Source organism: Microtus pennsylvanicus, chromosome 4 (genome assembly GCF_037038515.1).
Source record: "Microtus pennsylvanicus isolate mMicPen1 chromosome 4, mMicPen1.hap1, whole genome shotgun sequence".
NCBI lineage: Eukaryota > Metazoa > Chordata > Mammalia > Rodentia > Cricetidae > Microtus > Microtus pennsylvanicus.
In genome coordinates this window covers 50212296-50232910 of record NC_134582.1, presented here as the reverse complement: position 1 = coordinate 50232910, position 20615 = coordinate 50212296, and the positions used below count along the sequence as shown (strand labels likewise).

At 37.7% G+C, this 20615-nt stretch overlaps 1 protein-coding gene across 4 annotated transcripts in view; it reads left to right on the top strand.

Moving 5' to 3' along the window:
• Iws1 (interacts with SUPT6H, CTD assembly factor 1) overlaps positions 1 to 12268 on the top strand; it is a 33250-nt gene extending 20982 nt beyond the window's left edge. For 2 of the 4 annotated variants that reach the window (XM_075969062.1, XM_075969061.1), the window contains exons 8-15: positions 917 to 999; positions 2902 to 3031; positions 3852 to 3969; positions 4680 to 4791; positions 5387 to 5443; positions 6886 to 6997; positions 7304 to 7463; positions 11914 to 12039. In XM_075969062.1, coding sequence (XP_075825177.1) covers positions 917 to 999; positions 2902 to 3031; positions 3852 to 3969; positions 4680 to 4791; positions 5387 to 5443; positions 6886 to 6997; positions 7304 to 7432 — 741 coding nt within the window. In that variant the 3' untranslated portion in view covers positions 7433 to 7463; positions 11914 to 12039. Of the gene's footprint in view, positions 1 to 916; positions 1000 to 2901; positions 3032 to 3851; positions 3970 to 4679; positions 4792 to 5386; positions 5444 to 6885; positions 6998 to 7303; positions 7464 to 11913 lie in introns of all 4 variants that reach the window. The other 2 variants (XM_075969060.1, XM_075969059.1) reach the window with 1 other exon arrangement.
• Positions 12269 to 20615: the final 8347 nt, after the last annotated feature.

The window sequence follows — 20615 nt, the reverse complement described above, 5'->3', positions numbered from 1 at the left end:
AAAATATGCTAAAAAGTCATTTGTTGTTTTACCCCTGATCAGTAGATTGTAGCTGACTCATTATACTGGAATATATATTCCTTTAATTTGGAGATAGGTAGGTAGGTAGGTAGGTAGGTAGGTAGGTAGGTAGGTAGATAGATAGATAGATAGATAGATAGATAGATAGATAGATAGATAGATAATGAATTACTGAAAATTGGCAAATGTGTTTAAAAACTAATTCTGATCCTTGAGAACTTGCAGAGATGCTTTTGTTTTTTGTTTTGAGATGCTGGGAACTGAACCCAGGCACTTGGCAGCCAAAGGCAAATGCTCTATCACTCAGCTTCACCGCCAGCCCCTTTGCTGAGTCCATGGGGTTTGATAATCTGTCTTGGCTTTATTTGAAACAGTTCGAGTGTGTCAAGAAAAATAGGTAGATGTATAATTAAATGAACAACCCTGTGTTTGTTGAAATGTACATTGGATATGCTATTGTATATTTGTAGAATTTAGTATTTTTTATAATTAAAAAAAGTAGAAATTACCCAAGTAATATTTTTGGTAATAGACCATACTTTCCTTTCTCATGGAAAGATAATTCTTGAAGATAAACCAGACTTTCACAGCTATATACTATTTCTTGAATGAATTCCAAAAGCTTAGAAAACTTTTTAGTACTATAAATAAAGTTGTCTTTCAGTTCTGATCGTTAAAAAGGAATGTAACAATATCTTTGGGTTTGATTGATGGGACAGATTAGGAGTTTGGCTTTGTGTAAAACAGCTCCTCCTTTCAGAAAAATTATACTTTCTTTGAGTAATTATTTTAAGGTTCAGAATTGTAGTAGTTGTTATAATTGTGTATTAAAAGTTAATATTGCTTTATTTTAAACCCTTTTTTTTGGGGGGGGTATTCTGTTTTTTTTGAATAGGAAGACAGGCAATTGAATAATCAAAAGAAGCCAGCACTGAAAAAATTAACCTTATTGCCTACTGTGGTTATGCACCTTAAAAAGTGAGTATTTTGTTTTTCTGGAAAAAAAATTCCTTCTAATAAAATGATATTCAAGGTGGGTAGTGGTGATGTAATCCTTTAATCCCAGCATTTAGAGGCAGAGGCAGGCAGATCTCTGATTTCAAGGCCAGCCTGGTCAACAGAATGAGTTCCTGGGCAGCTAGAGCTACACTGTAACAGGAGGAGCAGGCTGCTTGTTGTCCCATCCTGCCTGGCCAGATAGCTTCCACCCGAAATAATCACACAGAAACTATTCATTTAAACACTGCCTAGCCCATTAGCTCTAGCCTCTTATAGGCTAACTCTTATATCTTGATTTAACCTATTTCTGCTAATCTGTATATCACCATGAGGTTGTGGCTTACCAGGAAAGATTTAGCATGTCTGATTCTGGCAGCTCCATGGCAGTTCTCTCTCCTCCTTCCCTGCGTTCTGTTCTGTCTTCTCCGCCTACCCAAGTTTTGCCCTATCAGGAGGCCAAGGCAGTTTCTTTATTCAACCAATGAAAGCAACACATAAACGGAAGGATCTCCTACACCATTTCCCCTTTTTTGTTTAAACAAAGAAAGGCTTCAACTTCAACATAGTAAAATTGCATACAACAAAAGTTATCAAGCAAGAATTACAGTTACAATATTTATATCTATTTATCATAACTAAGGAAAACTATAACTATCTATTCTTCAATTCCATCAAAGACTTTAGAATATAATATTACCTAAGTAAACAGGAAGTGCATTGTAAGTACTGTTGTGTAGCCCTGGCTGTCCTGGAACTTCCAAGCTGGCTTCAGACTCACAGAGAGCCACCTGCTTCTGCCTTCTGAGGGCTGGTAGGCGTGCACCACCACTGCCCGGCTCATAAATTTTTCTTAAACCTTAGTGCTTTTTGCAAACAGAAAACTGGTAATATTAAAGAAAACCTGGAAATTTACTAATTTTATTCTTTGTAGACAATTGAGACCTTGTAAATTTTCATCTATTTTTCCCAAGGTAGTAGGAAACAGCAGGTCTTGGGAGATGTTGCTTGGAGCTCATGTTGTACAGATTTATTTGACTTGGACATCAGTGTCATTGCTCTGCTTTAATGATGCTTTTCCTAAATCCTTGTTGAGAAATTCTTTGATTAGTTTACTCAATCAGAAACAGCTTTGTTTTCTCATTGAATAAAGTTACAGCCTAGTTTTGGAGTTGAAGAAATGCCTTAGCACACCAGGGAGCCAGCTTGAAAACTATTTTCTCCATTGTGACAGGCAAAGTTACTTTGCAGATTTCACATAGATATGTTGCATTTTTTAATTTATTCCATTGCATAAAGCGGGGTTTAAATATTGGTATTCTATTGAGATATGTTCTCCCTTCAGGAAAACTATATTTTCTTTGTTTTCTGAGAGAATAGCACAGTTGTTTTCCCCACTCTGAAACAAAAAAAAAATAGGTTGAGTTTTTTGTTGTTGTTTTTTTAGTTGTAATAATTGGGCTTCATTTTTTTGACTATCATTGATACCAGTTTTAATATATTCATTAAACCTGCATATCTTAGTGAGTTACCTTTGAGTGTAAGCTTTTATGCTGCTTTTAAAACTAGGAGTTGAGTAAATATTGAGTATATAAATAATTATTTAAAAGCAGTTTTTAAATTATTTATTTATTATGTATTTAATATTCTGTCTACATGTATGCCTGCAGGCCAGAAAGAGGGCATCAGACCTCATTAGAGATGGTTGTGGTTGCTGGGAATTGAACTCAGGACCTTTGGAAGAGCAGGCAATGCTCTTAACCACTGAGCCATCTTTCCAGCCCCATAAAAGCAGTTTTTTTAAACATCATTATGTAAGTAAAATCAGAGGGTATAGTCCTGGCATCATTATCGTGTTTATCATTATTATCATTACTGTTGCAGGCAGGATCTTAAAGAAACATTTATTGACAGTGGTGTGATGTCTGCCATCAAAGAATGGCTTTCACCTTTACCAGATAGGAGTTTGCCTGCACTGAAGATTCGGGAAGAATTGTTGAAGATTCTGCAAGAGGTTAGCATAGATAATATGTAATTCAATAAATATCTAATGTGGTTTCTATAGTCAAGACCTGTGTTTTTGTACCATTTACTTATTAATTTGTTCTGCTACAGCCTGCCAAAAAAGGGATTTTTGGGAAAAGAGACCGTACCTAATAAAATGAGCATAAAAAGAAAATCTTTACAAAATTTGGTTGACTGCAGTTTTCAAGGAAAGAGTTCTTAGTGCAGCTATGGGTTTCTTTGAAGAGCAGTCTGGCAGTGAGCATGTAAGAGGCACTTGAAGTAGAAAGTGTGTTACATTTAGAGATTATAAACTTGAATTGGAATCACTAGTTGGGGTCCCTTTTTGTATGATTAGGACACCTTAGACAAGCTGCTTAACATCTGAAGAACCTCTGTGCCTAACACTGCTAGGTGCTCTGTGTCTGTATTGGCTTATCTGTCTCTCACAATAAACTTGTAAGATAGGAGTAATGCCTCCATTTTATAGATGAGGACACTAAGACAAGTTAAATGATTTATCAGAGGGCATGCAGCTAGCTGGTGGGTGTGCATAGATTCAGGCTTAGGTTCAAGGCCTGAACTGAACTGCTATCTTCATATGTATGCGTAATTGGTATTTTCTCACATTGTTATATATCTTTACTTCATTAATACTGAAACCTTGACTTTTGATGTCAGCCCAAAGGATGTTCTATGTCTTCTAGATCCTAAAAATAGAATTTTATATTAGTTTTCACCTGAACAAATGAGGCCTTGGAGATCTGTAAATTAGCACGCCTCCTAGCTCCCGAGTAATTTATATGCATGTATGTCTTTTTTTCCCCCAGCTACCTAGTGTAAGCCAGGAGACCCTGAAGCATAGTGGGATTGGACGAGCAGTGATGTATCTGTATAAACACCCCAAGGAATCAAGGTCCAACAAGGATATGGCAGGAAAATTAATCAGTATGTAAAGTTTGCTTTTTATTTGTTTAATGTCTATAGAGGGAAAGATGTGCATATATAAAAGCTATATTTTTACCAATATTTGTTTACAATGATTCAGTAAAGTGGAATAGAAGCATTTTAGTGCCTATGCACAATTACTTTTTTTTTCATATATTTAAAATGCTCTTGTTCATTCAAATATGCTTTTCAGTATTTACTATAGCAATTAAAAGCATACGTCTTCTAGCTGTGGAGCAAGAATGTGGAGAGCGGGTAGAATGGAGGCCCTATAACTAGCCATGTCTAGTTCATAGTGTCGGCTCCACCACCTTCCTGCAAATACTCAGCTAGTGACTTAAGCTTCAAGCTTGGTCTCCACCTCTGTAATAAAGGGATTTTAATAATTGTTTTCTTTGGATTATTATAAAGATTAAATGAGAGACTATGTAGAGAGCATTACTGTCAAGGAGAGTTAACCACTGTTGCTGTTGTTAGCCTCTGAGACCTTTTCTTATGCTTACCTGTTTATGCTAGAGAAATCTAGATCCTAACTGAAGAACATACTGATAGGAACTCTAGGTTTGTTTTCATTCTTCCTGTGTTCCACATTTTAAAAAGGAATGTTCTATATAATACTCTATAAATAATATTGCCCAATACTAGGGTGTGATTATTTAAAAACCCAGGAGAAATACTATTTTATGGACTAAATTATTAATTTACTATAGATGAGTGGTCTCGGCCTATATTTGGACTTACCTCCAACTATAAAGGAATGACAAGAGAAGAAAGGGAGCAGAGAGATCTAGAACAAATGCCTCAGCGGCGAAGAATGAGCAGGTATGAGGGAACAGGTATGATGTACAAGTGTAATTTAATGCAGTGGTGTATGGGGCAGACCTTTCTGGGACAGCTGAATGCAGTGTGCTCCCTCACAGTGCTGGAGTGCTAGAGATTGTAGTAGTTTCGCCATTTGCAAAAAACAAGTTTCTCAGTCCCCGTTTCAAAACCCTAGGAGAAAAAAATATTGGTTCAATCTATCAGTATTCTGGATACATCCTGGGAGGGCAGGGTTATCGGTAACAAGTATAGCTTTTGTAGAACACTGGGAATGAAACATACTGCATGAATGAATATTAAGGTGAACAAACTTTAAAAGAATTACAAGTTCTCAGGCCAGCAAGAAGACTCAGAAGGTAACGGCACTGCTGTGAGAGTCTGGCGACCTGACAGATCCCAAGAACCCGAGTTAAGAAAGAGAAGTTATCCTCTGACTGCCACTGTATACCCTCATGCGCGCACACACACACAATGTTTTTTAAAAGTGCTTCCTATGATTCAATATAAAGTATGGTAAAAATTTGATATTTTGATGTGCTTTTCCTAGTTGTAAGAATTTAAGATCCAGATGTCTCACTGTTTATTCTTTTCCCAGCACTGGTGGTCAGACACCGCGAAGAGACTTGGAGAAGGTGCTGACAGGAGAGGAAAAGTAAGAGTTTTGTCTTGATTTTTCTTAGCATGTATAGAGGATTTCTGTTTTTCACTTTATTATAAGAACAGTATTAAGTTATGTGTTCCCATTGACAAAGGGTAATTTTTTTCAATTTGTTTATTGAGTAACTACAAAACAATGTATTGGGTGCTCTGAAAATTAAGAAAATAGTTCATTTAATAAGTATTTTGTTGGTGCTTGCTAAGTGCTAGATTCCTTTTTAAGTTTAAAGCTTAAAGCATACAAAAGAAACTTAAAAATTTCCCTGTTGTTAAGTATAGTTTCATGCAGGGTGGTAGACCAAGATGTGTGCGTATGCGTGCAGTCCTGTTTTCAGTCAGTATGTTGACAGCATAAATGAAAAGTATTTTGAAAAAAAAAAATTAGTTTAAATGCCCAGACAAGGGGCTGGAGAGATGGCTCAGAGGTTAAGAGCATTGCCTGCTCTTCCAAAGGTCCTGAGTTCAATTCCCAACAACCACATGGTGGCTCACAACCATCTGTAATGGGGTCTGGTGCCCTCTTCTGGCCTGCAGGCATACAAGCAGACAAAATATTATATACATAATAAATAAATAAATATTTTTTAAAAAAATGCCCAGACAATAACAGAAGAATTGTGACCTTAGTGTAGCTTAGTTATTTTCAACGTTGTCTAGAACTAAATGTAAGCACAAGTGAGACAAATAAACTGAGAAATGTAAAGGCGCTAAGGTATATAGATTGTATCAGTCAGTACCCTCGCTGTGATAACTACAGCTTGGATAAGGTAAATGGATTGTATCAGTCAGTACCCTCACTGTGATAACTACAGCTTGGAAAGTTGTTACTAATGAGAGAGATACTGGGATCTCTGTTACTGCTAGGGAATTTGTAGTTACCTCACAAGTTTTCTCCAAGAATGGAGGATTACTTTGACAACCTAACTTTCCCTCATCTCCTAGACTCTTTGGACTAGTTAGAGAACTTAGGATTCGAGTATTTTTTGAGTTGGAGAGACTGGCTCAAGAGCACTTACTGTTATTGCGGAAAACTTACATTCATTTGCCAGCTCTCATATTGTGGCTCACATTGTAACTCCAGTTCCAAGGGGCCTGACTTCCTTTTCTAGTAGTACATGTATATATATGAAGGCAAATGCTTCAAACACATAAATTTTAAAGCAAAGTTTTCTTGAAACTACTAGCCTTGGAAAGTACAGGGCATGGTTACATCTGAAGCCGAGAAGCAAGAATTCATATAAAGAGGGAATTGGCATTGAATGACAGCGCACACATTATAGCAGTATGTCTGATGATGGAATGACAGGAGGTAGGGCATTATTGGTTAAGATTTGAAACATTGCAGCTGAATGGAATGGGTCTAGGAATACAGGGGTGAGATCTCACTTAGGCTCTGCTGTGGCCAGCTAAACAAGCAGCTTTTCTTTCCTTCTTCAGGGCTCTTAGACCTGGAGATCCTGGCTTCTGCGCCCGTGCTAGAGTCCCAATGCCATCAAACAAGGACTATGTCGTCAGACCCAAGTGGAATGTAGAAATGGAGTCATCCAGGGTGAGTGAGCAGAGGAAGAGCAAGACCACTGGAATTGTTTCTCCTTTCTTTGTGTTTAATGATGTTTATAGCAGTTTAGGCTTATTTGATTCACAAGTTCTGTTTTGGGATCGCTCAGGTATTTGTTCATTTATGTAAAGAGTCACGATTGAAATAGAATTTACCTGCTTTTTCAGAGCCCCCTCTCCCTTTCTCTCCATTTGTTGTAAAATTGTCAGGATAGACACTTTCCCTCTCATCAGTGAAGACATTACCCAAATGCTGTTTCTTGGTAATCTTTTTCTCCCATCAAACCATTCTTTCTAGCCTGGTATTCTTAAAAAGGGCCTAAGTCGGTTGGAAAAGCATAAGAGGCGGTTTGCAGAACAGAAGAGGCTCAGCAAAATGCACCGTGCTGTCAAGTTCAGCATTGAAGGCAACAGAATGCCCCTGTAGTCCTGGCCCCGCCAGAGTGTGTATACAAGAGGTATTCCCAAGGAAGCATGAGCTGTGCATGGGCTTGAGTTGCCAGCAGAGTGGAAACAAGTGTGTGCTTTTTTAGTCAGCCAAGGTGATCCTGGCCAGCATCCTGAGACATAAGGCCTCTGAATCCTTAGGAGTTGGTACTGGGGTCCCCTTCTATGTCAGTATCCTAGAGACTAATAGATCATTACTTTCCAAATAAACATTTTGTTTTTCTTGATTTATTACCCATTTTTTTGAGGAAAAAAAAAAACCTTTTAAGAATGTTTTTGGTCTTTTTGAGTCAGGGATTCTGTATGTAGTCTTGGCTGTCCTGGAACTCACTCTGTAAACCAGGCTGGCCTTGAGCTTAGAGATGCTTGCGTACCTAGCTGGAAAAAAAAGACTTTTTTATTTGGGCCCAAAAATCATAGTCTGCACTACAGTCATACAAACTGCTTAGTGGTTTGCTTGTGAACGGAAAGTGGCTTTTTCATATAGTCAATGACATGGTAGCGTTTATCAAGAATATATTACATAAAACCTTTTACTAGGTATGTAGGTCTATTGAACAGGTCTTCATCACCTGGTCATAAGCCACTGACACTGAGATCAGGAAAACACTTTGCTGCTGGCTACAGTGTCTGTTGCTCCTTTTGTGCTTCTTCCTCAGCTTCCCTCAGTACACACACGTTCCTGCTACTCGACACTGCTGTGATCGTGCAGTTAGCTACTAAAAATAAATAAAAGGAGTTCATTTTATGCAGAGGACATCTTTCTGCACTTCCTTTTTTCTAATTTGTTCCATATCTAAATCAGTGTTCACTTCTCCTTAATATTCCTTTATTACATGTTTCTTTTTATATTTTCTTATTATTATCATCCCTCGTTTTAGCCACCTTATCATATTCATATTTCCTTTCCTGGTACTTTTGTTTTTGAAAATTGGAAATGACAATGCAGCCATGAAAATGTAATAAAAGTTTGTTGTCCGGTCTGCTCCGGAAGCATACTCCATGTTTCTAGGGGCTGTGTGCCCATCTGCTGTTGTTGCTGGCTAGGATCCCATATATACCCTCAGGGGTAGGAGATAGCTATCATTTTTCCCAGTGGAAGGGAGAGCTCCCTTTATGACTTTCTAGTTGTAATTTGTTGATATGATATTTATAGAGATTTCCAAAATGTAGCTCTGTCAGCCAGAGGGGCATGTCATTTTCTTCGTTTCTCCTCATTAATCCACGTTGGAGATTTATCGTTTTTAAGTGTAATAGTCTTAGTGATTTATGTGAATATATACTAATTTGTTTATTTCTGAATTTTAAAACTATTTTGAGATACAAAATTTCAGCTGACCCAAAATTTGCTCTGCAGAGCACACTGGCCTCAAACTCACAGATTTATCTGCCTCTGAATGCTGGGATTTTAAAAAATAAAAAAAGTGCAGGCAATGCCTCTCTTTTGTATAAAGTTTTAAATACAGGCATTACAGGTAAAAGTAATATAACTTGTACTCTGCTGTAAGTTGACAGTAATATTTTGGAGTATAGCTTTTTATTTTTTATGCATGCATGAACATTAACTTTTTAAAATATTTTCAGTCTGCAGTGTGATCATGCTCTTATAACTTGAGTTTTGAAGGTTTGGTTTTAACTTAACATGGCAAAATTTCATTTGACTCCCATTCTTTGTAGTTTAATATGTTCTCATTTGTACCTCACCCCTTGTTTTGTTTTGTTAGCAAATGTTCTTTGCTAGTCTTCTACAGTTTTTTTTTCTCTCTCTCTTTCTTGATAAAACATTATGGTTTTCCTAATGTCCAAAGGAATGTTACAGAATTGATGAATTGGGAAATGAAGATCATTGGATTTGACATGTTTAGATACTGGATGTCTGTGATGAAACTTAGCTCATTGAGCACTTTGCAGGCCACATATATGCAGTGCTCAGGAGTAGTCTGGCACTAGGCTGGCTGTGTCCCTGGTGCTGATGCCAAACAGATCCTGTAGGGTGCAGACTGTTAGAGAAGATCCTGGGAATGAGCAAAGAGAAGTCCAGCTTGGTATGAAAAGCTTCAGGGAGTCAGGTGGTTGTCAGGGATTTGAGCAGTAAGACCTCCACCAACTCCTTGTACAAAAATGAAAGGAAGGCTAGGAGATGTGTTGCTGGTAATATAGCTTGTTCTCATTTGACAGAAAATTTTTGTGCTGAGAGTACCAGTGCCAAGTATTGAATAATGTTTAGAATTGGGATATTCCTAGAAAACTTAAAGATTGCCCTAGAAAACTTGTTCCTTGGCTAGTGATGAAATAGCTTCATATTAGGGTGAGGCTGAGTCCATGAATGGACTAAGAAAGCTCACAGTGCACAACTTCAGGACAGTCTCCAGCTTACCTTCTTTAGTGTTTTTGAGACAATAGCTTTGAAAGTGATTTAATAGTAAATATTTGGGGAGAAGTAAAAGAAAAACACCTGTCTCTCTAATCATTTACTGTTTTTTTAAATATTTTTTGCCAATTTAATTCGTGTATACAGTGTATCTTCCTATCACCCACCCTCCAACATCCCCTCCCTTATCCTTTGGGATAGCACTATACCTTCCGACCTTCATCTCTTCTCCTTATGTAGTTTTTTGGTTTTAATTTTTTAATTTACTTGTGTTTGTCCATGTGCTTGTATGTGTGTGTGTCGCAGTATACCTATGAATGTCAGAGTACTCTACTACATAGGTTCTGGGAATCAAACTCAGGTCATCAGGCTCGGCAGAAAGTGCCTTTACCCACTGAGCCATCTCACTATCCCTTATTTTTATGTAGTTCTTGTAATTCATTGAGACCAGTTTATACTGTCTGCTGGAATGCTGACCAATCCTGTTGGCTTAACCTTGGGTAGGTACCCATAGCTGCAATAGCTCATGTGTACAACAACCGTCTTATGTTCAAAAGGTAGTATTTCACAGCATTCCTCCCCATCCTTTGGCTCTTCTTACATTCTTTCCATCCCCTCTTCCTCTGTGTTCCCTGAGCCTGGGGGTGTTGATACAGCTCTCCCATTTATGGCTGACATCTGAACAGTCATTTATTCTCAGCATTTTGATGATAATTATGAATCACTACATTAGCTGCTGCCCCACTGTAGAAAGAAGCTTCTGACCAAGACAGAGTGCACGACTAATGTCATGAATATAAGCACAGATGTTTGAAGGCACTTTGACAGCATGACAGTGTTGCAACACAGCAGTAGTGATTCCTGTCCTAGGGCTCATGGCCTCCCAAGCAGTGGATTTTGGTCAGGTTTACATTACCAGTCATGAATTCTCTCCTGTAGACTAAAACTCAAATAGACTGAGAAAGTGATTTCTTACCTCTGTAATAGTCATGCCAATATTATTCCAGTGCACACATCTTGTCAAGTCAGTATTATAGCATTCAGTGTTTACTGCTGGATAATGCCATTGATGACTATTTCTCCTCTTTCCCCACTGCCCTGAACCCCACTGCAACCTGTATAGCAATGTAGCCAGCAGGGAGGGTCACTCACTGTCTTGGTCACTGTTCTATTGCTGTAAAAAGACACCATGACCCAGCTAACTCTTGTAAAAGAAGGCAATTAATTAGGGGCTTGATTACAGTTTCAGAAGGGTAGTCCATTATTAACATCACAGAGGCATGGTATCATTCATGGCACTGGAGCATAGCTGGGAGTTATATCCTGATCCATGGGCAAAGAAAAAGAAACTTGGCCTCACATGGGCTTTTGAAACACACTTCCTCCAATAAGGCCACATCTCCTAATCTGTATAATCCTATGAAACAGTTTCACTTCCTGGTAACCAGGCATTCAAATGCTACAAAAGCTGTCAGTTCTTTGGGAACCACATCTTTGTAAGATATGCATTATTCAAAATATTTTTAAAATATTTATTTTTAACAAAGCAAAACAACAGAAAACCCAATTAAGCCTTTAACTATAAAAGCAAGTGAGAGATGTTCTGGTAGTAGTAGTGACCACCAGGTATAGTGTGCATAGAATTCTGGATCCTGCTGAAGCAGAGTAGAGACTCACCCCAAGGCTGAATCTAGAACTTCAGCACCTCAGGATTTGCCTGTGTTGGTTATGTTTAGTTTTTCTCTAATAGCTTTTCTTTGTTTTGTGTTTTTTAGTACCAACACTGTTTGAAATCGTATGTCAAGTAGTTAGTCCCATATAGTCAGATGTCAGTGATGAAATTGGGAAGACTATAGTTTCTATATTTCCCCCTCTGTCGTCTAGGAAGTTTCTATGGGCTGTAGCAAAATTAAAATTAAAGCACAGACAATAACCATTTGTTGTCACTGAGAGGTTGGTAGTGTTTTTTTCTAACACTTGCTCTGTCCTTGACGTCACCAAAGTATGTTCTGGTTATTAAGCTTCGAACTCTTCTGACTGCTAGATTTACATATTTCAATAATTTGTTCTTCAATTTTCCCTAATCTTAGTTTCAGGCATCCTCCAAGAAAGGTATCAGTCGACTGGATAAACAGATGAGAAAGTTCACAGATATCAGGAAAAAAAGCAGATCTGCTCATGCAGTGAAAATCAGCATCGAGGGCAATAAAATGCCATTGTGACCTTGCCTGGGATGAGTCCCCATCTCTAAAAAATGCACAATGGACTATCGAGAAAGAAGATACTTTTAAATGTTTTAATGTGTCTCTAATGGTTCGACTTGTATCACCTGTTGTAGGACTAACATTTCTCTCCGTTGTATTTAAGACCAGTTGTCTGCTTTGTACAGGAGTACTACTCTTGCTTTTATAAACTGTATGTAATAAAATTTCGTTCTGGTTTTGGGGGGTTGTCTCATCATTGTCTTAGAGATTATTCTCTGTGAAGACAAAAACAGTTCTTTTTACTACTTCGTGTCATATAATGAGGAACTTGGACCCTTTCCCTGGCTCCCAACAAGGAATATCTCAAACCCTTAGGATTCTTGAAGTATCTTTCTTATACTCTTGATTTGGCTCATCGCAGGCTCTAGGGTGAAAGGCTGGTCACCAGAAATACGTTTGGGCTAATCACATTGCCTGTTTAATTAATAAATCATACCGTGGTAGTGAGGCCCTGGTAAAGAACTCTGGACAAGACAGGTGCCATGTATGGCAAGACTCTTAAATGCTCTGGACACTGCAAACCGTGTTGATGTGCCAGGAGAACAAGGGCACAGAAGCTCTGCATTACCCTAGACCACTGCTGAAGTTTCATTGGCCTGTTTGGCCCCATTTGTATCTTTTCTAATACGACTATTTATAACTATAATGTTTTATTGAAAGACAGTATTTTTCTCAGTTCTGTGAGTCATTCAGCAAACTTTTAAACCAAGAAGTTCTTGAGAACTGTCCACTTTACAGCTAACCTGGAATGTTGATGGTCTGAAGATTGAGCACTTGCAGTCCATGTCTGAAGTCAGGACAGTCTTGTGGAGGAAGCTTAATTCCTTAGGACTGTTGATTCTTACACTCACCCTGAGCATTTGGAATCAGAATTGAATTATATACTACTGTGTATGCCTATAATCTCAGCACTCAGCAAGTGAAGATAGGCGTATTGGGAGTTTCCCAACTCTCTGATACTTAGCAAGACCCTATTCAAATAAATATGGTATCCCAGTTGGGGTTGAAATGCAACAAACTTTTTGTTTCTCTTGTTAGGGATTTTTTTTTTAATCTGGAGAACTAATCTGTAGAAAGAAAAGATTAAGAAACTCTTAAGGGAAATACAGATTACTTGAAAGTTACTCGCTTACATGTAACAGTTGGACAAATAGAAAAGAGAAACACAGTTTATAGTTTCTTGTTCAATTTTGAGAATTCTTGAAAATCCTAAGAGTTTCTGTAGATCAAGAAAGTTTTATCGGTTAACCATTAATTACAAAAATCCTTTTCTAATACAAACTGAGACCTTGATTTTTTAAAAATAGAGTATTTTTCGCAACAGTGGATTTTGGATAAGGAACATGGACCTTATGGACTAAAACACTCTGTAAGAAACTCTAAAGCTGGGTGTGGTGGCGCACACCTTTAATCCCAGCACTGGGAGGCAGAGGCAGGTGGATCTCTGTGAGTTCAAGGCCAGCCTGGTCTACGTAGAGAGTTCCAGGACAGCCAGGACTATACAGAGAAACCCTGTCTTGAAACCCCACCACCAATAAAAAAAGGGGCTGGAAGAAAAGACTCAGTGGTAAAGAGCACTTTCCATTCTTGAAGAGAACACATTCTCAACACCCTTGTTGGGCAGCTCACAATTGCCTGTAATTCCAGTACTAGGGGATCTAACACCCTCTCCTGGCTTCTGCACCTTCACACACATGGCTCAGCCTTTAAAGACTAGACTCACAACCAAAAAAAAAAGTAAAAATCTTAAAACCAGGCATGTGGATCTCTAAGTTCAAGGCAAGTGTGGTCTACAGAGAGAGTTCCAGGACAGCCAGGGCTACACAGAGAGACCTTGTCTTGAAAAATTAAAATGTCAAAAAAGCCTTTGAAAGCCCATGAGTACTCTGCATACAGAGCAGGTGGATTGTGAAGCAGGAAGACCTCACAGCAGCTCAGCACTAAGCAGACCACCCCTTCCATTGTTTGATTCCACTAACTAGAGGCGATAAGGAGCTTATAATCAACCACAAAACAGTTATGAACATGAAAAGCAAGTTTTTAAGAATTGTTCAGATTTTGGTGTCTTGGGGTGAGCTCCACTTAGCACTGTGTTATGCAAGGTAAATATAGCAAGCGAGTGATAAAACTATACCCTGGAGTTCAAGGGGATGGGAGGGTCTACACTATTTAAAAGAGAAAATAGTAAGTTTCTTTATAAATTATCTTTGTTGTGTATCTTTATAGGGGCATCCCAAGCCTGACCCATCGCCTTTTTAATTCCTAGTTACTCTTCGAATACTGAAATTAGCTCCCATATACTCTTCAACATTTTCAATCATGCTACTTTTCATTATATTTTATATATATGATTTCTATTGTATCATATATATATATAGCTTTATAAAGCTTTATGGGCAAGCTTTTCTCTTAAGATAGTTTTAGTGGCTGGATAATGTTAGTAGAGTGCAGGCTTGGGTTCCATCCCTAGCGCCACAGACACCTGGCCTTTATCATTTATCAGCCACTTGAGACAGTTTGTTTCAGGGTTGGCCATGTTAACTTTGACCTCTTGGATGGAATGTTGCATAGTCACTCAGGTTTTTTTGTAAAATATTTTCGTTTTGGCAAAAAAAAAGTATCTTCACTTTTAACTGTACAGTTTAGGTGCATTGACTGAGTTCACATTGTTGTGAAAACCTCTAGACATCATCTTAAGAAAATTTAGCTGTAGGCTGGACATGGTAGTGCACACCTTTAATCCCAGTGTTAAGGAGGTTAAGGAGGCAATGGCAGAAGGATCTCTTGAGTTCAAAGCCATTTTAGTGAGCTCCAGGACAGTTAAGACTGCATAGACCCTGCCTAAGAACAAACAAAACCCTTAACTCCTTCCACCAGCTCTTGACAACTTCATTCTGCTTTAGACTATTCCAGGAACCCACTTTTAAATTTATTGTGGGTGGAGGCACATATACCATGGTACGCATATAGAAAATCATAATTTTATGGAGTTCTTGCCTTCTACTTTTACATGGATTCTAAGGATGAAACAGGTTTTAAGACTTGTGGCAACCACTTTGACCACTGTACATATATCATCAGCCTGTTTATATGTACGGGTATAAATGCCTTATCAGATGCATGGTTTATGAATAGTCTCACATTCTTTTGACTCTTGATCGTATTCTTTGGTACAAAAGTAATTTTAATTTTGGTGTAGCTTATTTCCTGTGCTGTTGGTATCACCAAATGAGTTACATACCTTTATGTAAGGGCTATGTGAAAAAAAATCTATGATCCATTTTTGAGATAATTGTATGTTATAAAAAGGTCTGCTTTTATTATGGATATCCTTACATCATTTGTTGAAGACTGTCCCTCATTGATGGTCTTGGATCCCTTCTCAGAATTGATTTGACTGTGTATGAGGGTTTATTTCCATATTTTGCTTCATTCCTTTGGTTTTATCTTTTCTAAATCCTTGATACTGTTTTGACTACTGGAGCTTTATATTTATAGTAAATTCTGAAGTAATATGATCTATACACTTCTCAGTATTGTTTTGGTTGTCTGAGGTTCCTTGAAATTAAGGGGAAAATTGTATATGAATAAGTGCAGCTACATGTGGAAGTCACAGGACAACTTTTGGAAGTGGTTCTTCCGCCTGCATTCTGTAGTCATCAGACTTGCATTGTAGACTTTTACCCAAAGAACCGTCTTTCTAGTCCCCTCCACTTTTCTATTCAATTTTATTCTGGTTTTCTGGGGTTCCTTAAGGTTTTATATGAATTCTAGGATAATTTTTCTGTTTGTAGCCATCAATGGATTTTTAACTGATTGTGTTAAATCTGCCATTTGAGGTAGGACTGAGTTTTAACAATTATAAGTATTCTGGTCCTTAAGCAGAAAATACCTTTCCATTTAGAGTCCTTGGTTGAATTATTCTTAAGTGTTTTTAATTCTTTGTGATGTTATAAATTGAATTATTTTCTTAATTTCCATTTAAAGATCATTGTTCGTTAGCATGAGCTCCTCCTTTCTTTTTGGATACCTCTCACTTCTTCTTCTTGCCTTATTGTTAGAATTCTAGTAGTCTGTTGAATACTAGTGATGAAAATGGGCATCTTTGTCTTTTGGGGTTTAAAGAAAAGGCTTTGTCTTTATTCACTAAGTATAATGTGGGCGTTTCATATATGACTTTTGCTGACTTTCTGTCTACTTTTAATTTATTGAGTTTTTATTATGGCAGGCTATTGAATTTTGTGAAGTGCTTTTTCTGTATCATTTGAAATCATGGTTTTTCTTCATCTTGATATTGTGTATTTAACTGTTGTATATGTTTGGTGTGTGTTTTCAATTATACATATAAACATATGCATGAGCACCTGTTGGTACACATGTGCACAGAGGTGTGGAGGTCAGAGGACAACCCTGAGGATCCATCTTGTCTTTTGAGTCAGGGTCTCTCACTGTCCTGGAACTCCAAATAGGTTTGGCTGGCTAGTAAGGCCTAGGCATCCACCTGTCTCTACCTCTATTGTTTGGATTATAAATGCACACCATCACGCATGACTTTTCATAGATCCTGGGCTTCAAATACATGTCCTCCTGCTTGCAAAGCAATCTACTTTTACCAGCTGAGCTGTCTCCCCAACTCATCATAGATTTTTGTTGTTATTGTTTTGCTAAATCATCCTAAAATTCTGTCAGTAAATCCTTCTTGATCATGACTATAGCTATACTTTTTGAAAAAGCTTTATTTTTATTTCATATGTGTGAATATTTATTACTTCGTGTACATATGAGTGTGTACCACATGTGTGCCTGGTGCCTGTAGAGACCATTAGAGGGCATTGGATCCCTTGGTACTAGAGTTAATAAGATGGTTGTCAACTTCCATGCAGGTGCTGGGACCTAAACCTGGGATTCTCTGCAAGAGCAGCCAGTGTGCTTAACCACTGAGCCATCTCTCCAACCCCGCAAAATCCTTTAATGTTTATTGAATTCTGTTTGCTAGTTCTTTTTAATTTTATATTTTTGTGTGTGTATGATTGTGTATCAGAGGATAACTTAAGTTTTCATTCTACCATCTGGGTTCTGAAGATCAAACTCAGGTTGCCAGGCTTGGCAGCTGAGTTCTCTCATTGGCCCATGTTGGGCTTTTTGTTGTTTGTTATGGTTTGGTTTTGTTTTGAAGAATTTTTGTAACACTGTGACCTATAGTTTTATTATCCTGCCTGTTTGGTTTTGATTTCAGGGTAATGCTGGCTTCATATTTTGGAAGTGCGTCCTCCTTTATAAGTTTTTAGAGTAATTTGTCAAAATTAATTTTAATTTGACCAGAGGCAGAGGCAGGAGGATCTCTGAGTTCAAGGTCAACCTGGTCACCTAAGGCTCTACAGAGAGAACCTGTCTCAATTAGAAAAAAGAAAATACTGTTCTTTAGATGGTTGGTAGAATGTACTGTTATAGCCACATGGTCCTGGGGTTTTCTTTAGATGGTTGGTAGAATGTACTGTTATAGCCACATGGTCCTGGGGTTTTCTTTAGATGGTTGGTAGAATGTACTGTTATAGCCACATGGTCCTGGGGTTTTCTTTAGATGGTTGGTAGAATGTACTGTTATAGCCACATGGTCCTGGGGTTTTCTTTGCTGGGAAGGTTTTAATAGTAGACGTAATTAGAGGATTCTATTTAGATTGATATTTCGTCATGAATCAGAGTTGGTGGTTTTTCTCTTTTATCTATTATCCAGTGGATATATTGATGAGATACAGTTTATAATGTTTTGCACTTTTCATTCTGGGAAACCTGCCATGATATCCCCACTCCTTTTAAAGGTATATCACTGTGTATGTGTATTCACATGTGTGTAAGTGTGTGCACATATACGTGCAGGAGACGGGGCTGAAGTTAACATAAGGTCTCTTCTTTTATCTCAACTTTATTGAATACAGAGCCCCTAACTGGTAAACCAGTTAGTCACATTGCCCAAGGGATCCCCTCCCCATTCTCTGCTTCTCAAATCCTGGGATTATAGAGAGCTAGTTACATACCTGCCTGGCTTTTTCTGGGCATCTGAACTCACTTAAATCTACTAAACAAACCATCTCTCCAGCCCAGTGTCCCCAGTTTGGTTTCTAATTTTAGTTAGTTGAGCTTTTTTCCCCCCTGTCATAGCCAGTCTAGCTAAAAGTTTATCAGTTTTGAGATTTAAAAGACCAATTCTTGATTGTTTTATTTTTCCACTACTCTGATCAGTTTTCCTGCATGCTCTTTTCCTTGTTCCTTGAAGAATAAAGTTTGGCTTTGAGACCCATGCTGCATAGCTGTTTCAGCCTTGCTTCTGTTGTATTCCAACACTTCTGGTATTTTGTGGTGGTCTTTGTTTGTTTCAGGGAGTGTTTTAATTTCCTTTGTGATTTCCTCTTTCAACCATCAGTTGTTTAAAAATATATTATTTAGCTGGGCAGTGGTGGTGCACGCCTTTCATTGCAGCACTAGGGAGGCAGAGGCAGGCAGATTTCTTTGAGTTTGTGGCCAGCCTGATCTACAGAGTGAGTTCCAGGACAGCCAGGGCTATGCAGAGAAACTCTGTCTCGGGGAGGGATCCTATTTATTTTATACATATTTGTGAGTTTTGTAGTTTTCCTTAATGTGTTAAGGCTCTGTGGCACTGATGTATCTGAGAAAGTGTTCCATATGCCTTTGAGAAAAATGTATTTTCTGCTTATTGGGTAGTATGTTCTGTATATACACTTTGAGGTCTAAATATTCTGTGGTGGTTTTCAAGTGATGCTTTTCCTTGTTGATCTGCTGTACTTACTATTCTATCTGTACCCTTTGAACAGTCTTGTTTCTCCCATCCGTCATATACTTAGCAATTTTAATTGGTATATCTTTGTTGATAATTGCTGTGTCTAATTGGTGATATAAATATCCTTATTTCATTATGTAATTGCCTTTGTCTCTTAAAACAGGTTTGAATGAAGTCCTTTTTTTCTGTTTTCTCTGTGCTACTTCCCTCTTTGGGTTACTGCAGTTGAACAGGACATGTTTTTCATTCTATCAAGGTAGTGAGTTTACTTCTAAAGTGGGTCTCTTGTATAAAATATATAATTGAACTTTAGGTTTTAAATTTATTCTTCCAAGCTGTATCTTCTATGTGGTAATTAAATCCATTGGCAAAGTAACTAGTATAACTGTTAAAGGAAAGGGCTCACTGTTGCCATTTTGTTTTTCTCTATGTCTTCCAGTTTTTTGTCCTTCATTTCTTCTTTTACTTTTTTTTTGTGTAGTTTAAATGTCTTGATTTACTTTCATTTCTTTTGTATATATTGTATATGTGATTTTTATGAGGTTTACGTGAAACATCCTAAAGTTACAGCAGTCTATTTAAAACTAATAGCTTCAATCACATGCAAAGCTTCTTCTCTTTATAGTTCTAGCCCTCTTTTTTACATTGTCAATGTCACAAATAGCATATAATGTGTGTCCAATAACAAGTTTATAACTTTTTATGCTTTTCTATTTTAAATACTATTAAAGAATAAAAAGAATTGTGAACCAAAATTACAATGATGGCAGCTTTTCTATTTGTGTGTTCATTATTATAGGAAAACTTCTATTCTTATATGGCTTTGAGTTTATGCTTAGTATCTTTTCTTTACAACTTGAAGAATTCCCTTCTGCATTTCCTATAAGATAGGTCTGGGTAATGAACTTAACTACCTCTGCTTTCTTCATTTATTTCTCCCTCATTAAAAAATATATTATTTCATATATGTGTGATGTATGTATGCAAGGGCATTGCATAGCACATATATAAGTCAGAGGACACCTTTAGAGAATCCGTTATCTTCTACCTTTCATGGATTCTCGGGATTGAACTCATTCTGTCAGGCTGGTACAGTAAACACATTAGCTGCTGAGCCCAGCAGCCCTCTGTTTTACCAGTCCTCTCATTCATTTTTCAAGACCAGTTATTGTATGACAATTTTCCTGGGAAGACATAACATCCACATGTCTAAACACCATAAATAGGGAGCTCATGGCAAACCAAATTATGGATGCCATTGAAGTCCAACTTGGTAAACCAATGAGTTTTATTGGGGTTACTTACAGGACGAGAAATGATTCAAAGACAGATGTATATCACCAAAGCCTACCGACAGCTCACAAAAGCTGGAAAACTCAACAGGTTAGAGAGTGTCCTTACAAGATACCTCAGTTGGTCTAAGGCCCTTCCAAGCAGCTTGGCTCATCTGAGAGTGATACTCAACCAACTTTATTTATGCCTGGGATGGAAGAGACTAGTAAATCTGGTTAGTGTCAGGACTTCCTGAAGCTATTTTGAGTTATTTACTTTCTGTTTTAAGGAGCTTTTCTGGGAGATGTAATGTGTCAATCTCACCCAAAAGTCTGGGGCATTTAAATACTTGATCTGTAGTTGGTGGTTGTTTGTGTAAGTTTAAGAAGTATGACCTTGCTGGAAGTATAGTATTGGAGGTGAGCTTTAAGGTTTCAAAAGACTCATGCCATTTTGAGTA